Here is an 8513-nt window from a genome sequence, read left to right as displayed (position 1 = left end):
AATTCTTGCTAATTAATCATCAAAATTACAACAACTAATATTACTGAGTTATTAGTCTCACCCTTACCTTAAGTTTGCAGAAAAACGCAGCCCTCTTGGTCTCTTGCTCCTCTCTAAGCTTTTTCTCCCTTTTTCCAAAAGTTTTCACGTACAATTTGTTTTTCTAAAAATTAGGTCTTCCCTATTTATATCTTTTCTTAATTACTTATCTTATCTCACTTTCTCCCCTAAAACTATCTAAAATATCAAAACAGCCCTCAACTAAATATTTTATATTATTTTCAAATCTTTATTTTATTTAACAATAAAATAATTCTCATATCCTTATCAAATCTTCCAAAACTCATAACTCATCACGTCATCGATCAAATCATCATAAATCATCAAAACATACCAAAATCATGCATATATTATATAATTATAATACAATCACCTAAACTCGATTAAATAAACGATTAAACGAAAGTGGGTGTTACATGCGTCCTCCTTAGCAAATAGATGATCACGGGTTGAAACCTGATACATACCTTTCTCTTTTTTAGAGGGTGGAGGAGTAACATCAGTGATAACTCTCTCACTTGTCCATTGATAGTGGTTTTGGGCCATGTCCTCGATCAAAGCATTTGCTCCTGTGTATGTTTTATTCATCAAAGCTCCACCTGCAGCTGCATCAACATAAATTTTTATGGTACACAAAAGACCATTATAAAAAGTGATAATAATAAGCTACTTCTCTAAACCATGATCAGGACAAAGTCTAAGCATTTCTTTGAAACGCTTCCAAACATCGTAAAGAGATTCCCCATCTTTTTGAGTGAATTGTGTGATTTGATTCCTTAATTGAACAGTTTTAGAATAGCGAAAGAATCGGGCAAGGAAAGCTTGCCTCATTTGGTGCCATGAAGTGATAGAACCAACTTCCAATGAATGAAACCAAGCACTAGCTCTATCCCTTAAGGAAAAAGGAAGTGCAGCCTTACAGCTTCTTGGTTTGCATTCAAGGTTCCACTGAGTCTTAAAAAAGTAGAAATATGAAAATTCGGATCCTCAGTCGGTGATCCGAAAAATTGATTTTGTTGCACTAAGTAAATAAGTGCAGGCTTTATTTCAAAATAATTACCCTCAACCGTTGGATACACAATAATAACATGTGGCTCTTCCGTAGAAGGGGTTGCATACTCTTTAATAGCACGTTTCTCTGTCATATCGTTATTATTGTCTGTTTTTCATCTTCTTTTATGCCTGAAATCAAAACGGTTAAAGATAGAAGCAAAAATAATAATAATACTAATAATAAAAAAAATAAAGGCAAAGTGTAACACCCCGTTTTCCCAACATAAAAATTTCAAAACAATTATCAGAGTATTCAGCACATAAACGGAATGCTACACTTCTAAAAATCATAAATGAGATAATTAATTAATTATTCTTCCAAAAATCATCAACATATTAATTCCAAAACTTTGCAACGGATCAAATTCATCAACATAAATAAGTATTGGCATGCAGGCCTCATCAAACATCTCATAAATATTCAGTTAAACAACTAATTCTTTTAACATCATAAATCAAATACGTAAGAAATAGAAAATAGCCACAAAAGATCTCATCCCGTTACGTATCAGAGCACCTAAACGACTCAGTGAGGGACAACCACTCACGACAGCAAATCAACAGCAACTACTCTCGATCACCTGCAAGTTACTCATACGAAGAGCAACATTTCCAAACAGAAGGGGTGAGATTTCACAAAACAATAATATTAAACGTATAATTCAACAATTATATTTAACAACATGAAAACATCATAATATTCATCATAGATAATAATATATCATATATCACTTCTTTAATGGTTCATATAAAGAATCACAACTTAAACATCTTGGCAACTTAACAACTTTGACTCGACAAATGCGACTCCAATTCGACTATGCAACTTAGACCTCTTATATGCATGTGGTACCAATCCAAGGCATCAAGCTCTCAACGTAATAAGTATTAATATATTTCCAGGGCATCAAGCCCTCAACTTAGTTGAGCTAAAGCTTCAGGGCATCAAACCCCCAACGTGGTGAGCAAAGGCTCCAAGGCATCAAGACCTTTAAATAGTAACTTTTTTTTGAAAATTAATGTAATCAATGCATCGGAAAATGAAATATTTAATTTTTTTATGAAAAAATTTCTTTTTAAAATGTTTAAAGAATGCCCCAAACACTCGTTAACAAGATCCTCAGATAATTAATTAACGTGTAAAACTCTGTTACTCAAAACCACCCACCAGTAATAATTGAGTTTTTGGCTAAAAAACAAAACTCATAGCAATAGGAGTAGGTAATAAGGCTGCCAGCTGTTACCATATCACTCTTTCTCCCTCCTCTCTTCACCTCTCTTTCTCTCTCTTCATCTTTTTCTGCTCACTGTTATTCTCCGATTAGGGTTTCCATTTTCCGATCCATTCTTCACAACTACCACCGTAACTCCTTTCTCTTTCACTCTCTCTCCTCTTACTCGGTACCGTGATTTTCTCTCTCTAACCGCTTTTTCTTTGGTTCTACCACTAACACTTACTACTGATTCTAATAACCGCTTAATTTTCGATTATCTTCAACATTGGTGCTTTGTTGTGAGTTTAATCGAGTGAACGTTGCTGTTCGTTGCTAGATTTTGTTTCAGTGCAAAAAAGAATGAATAATCAGTGTTTATTGTTTTTTTTTATTAGATAAATTGTTAAATCAAAATTTTCGGGTTTAGAAAATCTTTTTGTATAGTAGTTACTATAATGGAGTTTGGTTGGGTTATTTAATTATCTTTTATTTTTTTTGGTTCGAAGGATTTTTTTTTTCTTCTTTCCTACATTGGCTTATCCCTAAATACTTGGGCTTTGTTTGGTTGAAAAGCTTATTTGCAGCTTACAGCATACGTGGTTATCATGATAATCACTTATGTATGAGTTATTTCTATAACAAAAATATAAAATTAAGTTTTTATTAACTTTCTCCCAAAACTTGTGAAAATAAGTTGAAAATAGCTTGTGAACATGTCATAAGCTGTGTTTTTTTTCCTTTCTTTTTTCCCGGAAGTAGCTAAACTAGTTCACCCAAATTGGCATAGTGGAGAATCGAACTTGAGACCTTAAGGAGGATCACACTTCAAGGTCCCAAACCAAAACCACCAAGCCAACCCAAGTGGGTTCCTGTCATAAGCTGTTAATATAATTTCTTCTGAAACAGTCTCACATAATTTATGCCAGTAGTTAACCTCTAGTAACATCCTTCCCAAACAGATCCTTTGTTGTGAAGAACATTGGCTTTCTTTGAACATTATCTTTAGTTTTGTTGTTGTCATAATATAAATTTTTGAAATAGAATCTCATTGATTTTGTTCTATGCTTAAGCATGTCATTGTTGGCCTTTTTGGGAATTATGTGGTATTCTGAAAAGGCACTACTAGGTTGTGATTATCTTGTTTTAGCTAGCTTATTAGCTATTAGTTAAGTTATTATTAGCTTTCAGTTAGTTTATCAATTGGTTTACCAAACAGAGCCTAAATTTTACTGTTATTTTAATCACACTGTTATTTTAATCACAGATATTAAGCTTGGAGTTGGAGGTAATAGTTTGCATCATCTCTATGTGCGGCCGTTTGGCTTTTCACGAGCATCAATTTGGTTCTCTTGTGTAAAAACTCAATGTCACCAAAGGGCTAGAAAGTTATGGGCCGTTATCAGGATGCTAATTATTATAGAGGTAAGTATTAGTAGTATGGTTGTACTTCCTTACAAGCGAATCATGAATATTTATTTGAGGTTTTCATAAGTTTCTGATTGTTTTTGTATGTAAAATCTTGTAGTTTTGTTTTGTAAACCCAATTATGGTAATGTGTTATTGTTGAGGGATATTCATGCTGTAATATTTAATTTGACATGTATCAAGAAATTATTCTTCATTAAAGCAAAGCATCTTCGAGCACTATTTATATCTTCGAGCACTATTGTTTAATGATTGACATGTGTGCTAAGTCAAGCTCTATTTAAATTGTTGCAGGTTCTTTGTGCTATCGGTTAATTTTATTTGTCATCTGGCTTCCTAATTTCCTAGATGTGACAGCACAAGAAGTACATGCTGACCATAAGCGAACTACTTCTCTGGGAGTCTTAGCTAGTGAACCTACTTCTGGAGACACTGGACTCTTTGAACCTATAGAAATATCACCTGCTGTCATACCTAAAGTTCCATTTCCCACCGAGTCTGGCCCACCAATGTATCCTATTCCTAGTTTCCCTTCCAGATATGAACCAGTTTTAACTGGTAAATGCCCTGTAAACTTTTCACTACCAGAAATATCAGAAATCCTCGATAGAACAGCATTTGATTGTGCTGTACCTTTGGCATCCCTTGTAGGGAATGTAATATGTTGTCCACAGTTTAGTAGCTTAATCCACATCGTCCAGGGTTTGTTTGGCAGGAAATCTAATAATCTGGTTTTGCCAAATACAGTTGCCGATCATTGTTTTTCCGATGTTATTAGTATTCTAGCCAGCAGGGGGGCAAATAGTTCACTCTCCACACTTTGTTCCATTAAATCATCTAACTTTACAGGCAGGTCATGCCCTGTGAAGGATCATGCTACTTTTGAAAGAACGGTTAACACAAGCAAATTAGTTGAGGCCTGCAGAACTGTTGATCCACTAAAAGAGTGCTGCAGACCTGTTTGTCAGCCTGCAATTATGGATGCCACACTTCAGATTTCTGGCAGACAAATGATGATCAATAATGATGACCATATGGCTGGGGAAATGAATCACACTGATTATCTAAATGATTGTAAAGGCGTAGTTTATTCATATCTCTCCAAACAACTATCAATTGAGGCCGCAAATAAAGCATTCCGGATACTATCTGCCTGCAAAGTCAACAAAGGTACATTGTTAAACTATTTGATTCTTGTTGTAGTTGTATATTTGGGTTTGGAGGGCATGTCAATGGCATGACTAATTTTATATTGCTGGTCTTAGCCTACCTCAGATGTCACTTTTTTAATTTTTTCTTTCTTTCTAGTTATGGGTCTAGATGAAGGAGAAGAGAAATACTGACTTTTAATATTTTTTAGAGGCGTAAGATGACTTTTAATATTAAATAACAATGGTTTAATATGATTGTTAATAATCTTTAGCAAGTACCAAGACCATCGAGATATGTAATATTTACTAATGACTTGATACAAAAGACTGAACACTAATCCTAATTTACAGGGATACAGGATTCCTATTCTTAATAGATAGGGAGATCATGATAATACCTATGTAATATGGAAACTAATCTTAGGGGTTAATTTGAGATACGAAACTAATCTTATGAGATAAACTATGATATCCAACATAATATCAAGATATTCTTAGACACTTCTTACCCCCTCATCCCAAATTGAGTGATCTATTCAATCATTTCGCACATATTAAGAAAAAGTGCATAAATGAAAGATAGAGAATAATATTTTTACTAAAGTAACCTTATTACGTATTGGTGTATTTATCAATATCATTAATGGAAAGTAGATGTTGAATTGGGAGTGATGTAAGTAAGTACTCCCTCCGTCCCGCAATAAATGACCTGTTTGAAAATGTGCAATTTTGACCTAACTTACTTTGACCATATTTTTCTACTAATATACAAAGATAAATAATATCATATAAGATGTCGTTAGATTCGTCTCGATGAGTATTTTCAAAATATCAAATTTTCATAATTTTTTCCAATATATTATTCAAGATATTTAAACTCAAAATTACGCATTGGTATGCGTAATTGGGTCAACTGTGTCACTTATTAAGGGACGGAGGGAGTATTATTTAGAGGGTACAATTGGAAATAAAGTAATTAATGTTGTATTGAAAATTGAAAAGGTCATTCATTTTGGGACAATTTCTTTATGCAAATAGGTTAGTCATTTTGAGACAGGATATTCTAACAAGTTTATTACTTCAATAGAAAAGAGTTGGGATTCCTTTTCTTTTTTGTACTAAGACTGTACTAAGACTCACATCCTATACACATTTTTAAATAATAAATTTTCTTTATAGTATCCATATAAAATTAAATTAAATGTTTTCCTTAGCATGTGCATCAAACAATGAAAGAGATCTACTTGAAAAAATGTATCCATGATAAGTATTTAAATAATATGTATTAAAAAAATTAATTTGTAACATTTTTTTGTTTTATTAACTCAGTAAATCTGGCTTTTGCAGTTTGTCCTTTGACTTTTACGGAGCCTTCAGATGTAATTGCTGTATGTCAGAATGTAGCTGCCCCTAGTCCTTCCTGCTGCAGTTCATTAAACACATATATTGCAGGGATACAAAAACAAATGTTAGTTACCAATAAACAAGCTATAATATGTGCAACACAATTTGGATCTATGTTACGCGGAGGTGGGGTGATGACAAATGTCTTTGAGCTTTGTGATGTTGATTTGAAAGATTTCAGCATACAAGGTATTTATTCTTGTGCTTAAGTGATGTTCAAATTACTACCTATGACTATTCTAGAAATATATCTAATTTAATTATTTTGTTGTGACTTCGCATGGTGCTGGGGCAGCATACAGACAAGGTGTTCTGTTTTTTTATACTCCTTGCATTTTTTTCGATTGCTGTTCTTTTTAATTTCATAATCTTCTCTCATGAGACTTGGGAATATATATATGTTATAACAATCATTGGTTAAATATGATCAGGCCATTTAAGAATAATTTGACCCTCTTTTTAGTAAGATAATACATTAGGTTTTGTTAGTAGAACCTGGTATTTGGGGGGATTGGATTCCCTCCGTTGAAAATTCTCAAGTTTTCTCCATTTTCAATATCCATCATTAAAATACAACAACCATGTATTTTAATAATTTAATTCTCATTTTCTCTCTTATGTTTGATGGTTGGGATTCCACTTGAGAAAACTAGAGAGAATTTTCAATGGAGAGAATCCGAATCCGTATTTGGGACACATTTGGATTTGCTAGAGTACAATCTTGGATTATTCCTCCATAATTATATTCAGTAAGACAAGGACAGTAAGTACATGCTTTTTGTTCAAAAAAAAGTAAGTACATGCTTTGTTTTTGTCAAGGTATGATTGAATTGCAAGTTAAATTGATATTTGTTGGTTTAGATGTAGGATGTCTACTTCGAAGCTTGCCTGGAGATGTGATATTTGACAATTCAACAGGCGTTAGTTTTACATGTGATTTAAATGACAATATTCCTGCACCCTGGCCCTCATCATCTTCATTTACATCTCTATCACTCTGTGCACCTGGTATGACTATTTCTTACTTTTCATGTATGTTGATGATATTACATAATAGTTAGTGTTCACATTTGCTTAACTTGTGTCTCTTTGGAGTTTTGCAGAGATGTCATTACCAGCATTACCAATTTCACAGTCATTGAAAAACATTGGTGCGTGCCGTTTTGGTTCCAATTCCATTTTAATTTTTTTCTCTATGAATTAATACCATCCAGGCTGTTAGCTGATTAATTAAATTCAACATTATTTAAATACTTGGGCCACAAATTTTGGCTGCCTGTGTGGGATTCAATATTGACCCATGAATATGGTGGATTGTGCAGGTTGTAATTCTGCTGGAGTGGGATTGCTTGCAATTATATTTTCATTTTTCATCAGTACGGTTGTACTGAGATTTTAGGATTTTGAAGTGTGCCAGGAAGGCATTTCAAAGTGCCAATGGTGTGGGTTTTGCATGTATATTTTTTAACGGCCTCATTGTATAGCAGCATCCTTTGCCCCCCTTTCCGCGTGTCCTTTGCTTGTATGATCATGCCTGAGTTAGTGCTTATTTTATTTAGGATCCATATGTGCTGTGAAGGGTTCAATTGTTTTCGTGATGAAATGCAGCCAAGCAAGTATCAAAATTAGCACACCGAACTTCTGCTTCCAATACACAATACCATTATCAAGGTTCGGTAAGCCAAGATGAGACGTTGATTCGAGTGGTAAAGCTTGATTTTTCAAAATGGAAAAGACTGTCTAATCAATTAAACAAAATTTGGCAATTAAAGGGTTTTATTGGTAGAGACAATCTGGTGCCTCTAAGAAATTCATCTAAAGTATAAGAGTAATTTGTGAACCACAAGTCTTGTATAATAGTCCGAGTGGACTTCTGTAAATAAACATCAAAATGCAAAGAAATTGTGTTTACCCATAGTTTAGGATGGAAATATTTGGATGAGGATTTTGAAAGGGAAAGTGTTTGAAGGAAAATTAATATTTTGATACATACGAGATAAGTTAAGTACAAGAATATAATTGATGAGGTGCATGTCTATATGGCATTATTTAAGACAAACATCCAAATCACAATTTATCATTTTGCCATAAGCCTATTTTAAAACCGTTTTTCAAAGAGAAATGATATTTGAACATTCATTTTATGACAACTTTTGCAACAACTTTCTCTCTCATATTCATATTACTTTTTACTTTATCCCTCTAT

At 33.4% G+C, this 8513-nt stretch overlaps 1 protein-coding gene and 1 non-coding gene across 3 annotated transcripts; both read left to right on the top strand.

Moving 5' to 3' along the window:
* Window positions 1-736: 736 nt before the first annotated feature.
* Window positions 737-843, top strand: LOC112418159 (small nucleolar RNA R71). Its single transcript, XR_003008419.1, has one exon. It is a non-coding gene; the product is annotated as a small nucleolar RNA R71 (small nucleolar RNA).
* Window positions 844-2341: 1498 nt separating this feature from the next.
* LOC25480671 (uncharacterized GPI-anchored protein At1g61900) lies at window positions 2342-8293 on the top strand. 2 transcript variants are annotated; one of them, XM_024774431.2, is made up of 8 exons: window positions 2342-2514; window positions 3592-3749; window positions 4047-4922; window positions 6251-6496; window positions 6603-6614; window positions 7169-7315; window positions 7411-7458; window positions 7630-8293. In XM_024774431.2, the coding sequence occupies exons 2-8, from the start codon at window positions 3716-3718 to the stop codon at window positions 7704-7706; spliced, it is 1440 nt and encodes a 479-aa protein (XP_024630199.1). In that variant the 5' UTR covers window positions 2342-2514; window positions 3592-3715; the 3' UTR covers window positions 7707-8293. The 2 variants fall into 2 exon arrangements, with proteins under 2 accessions (XP_024630199.1, XP_013442315.1); XM_013586861.3 differs by lacking the exon at window positions 6603-6614 and having other exon boundaries at window positions 2343-2514.
* The last annotated feature ends 220 nt before the right edge of the window (window positions 8294-8513 follow it).

Source organism: Medicago truncatula, chromosome 4 (genome assembly GCF_003473485.1).
Source record: "Medicago truncatula cultivar Jemalong A17 chromosome 4, MtrunA17r5.0-ANR, whole genome shotgun sequence".
Taxonomy (NCBI): Eukaryota; Viridiplantae; Streptophyta; class Magnoliopsida; order Fabales; family Fabaceae; genus Medicago; species Medicago truncatula.
Note: the sequence above shows the minus strand (reverse complement) of the source record. Positions and strands in the feature narration are given on the sequence as shown.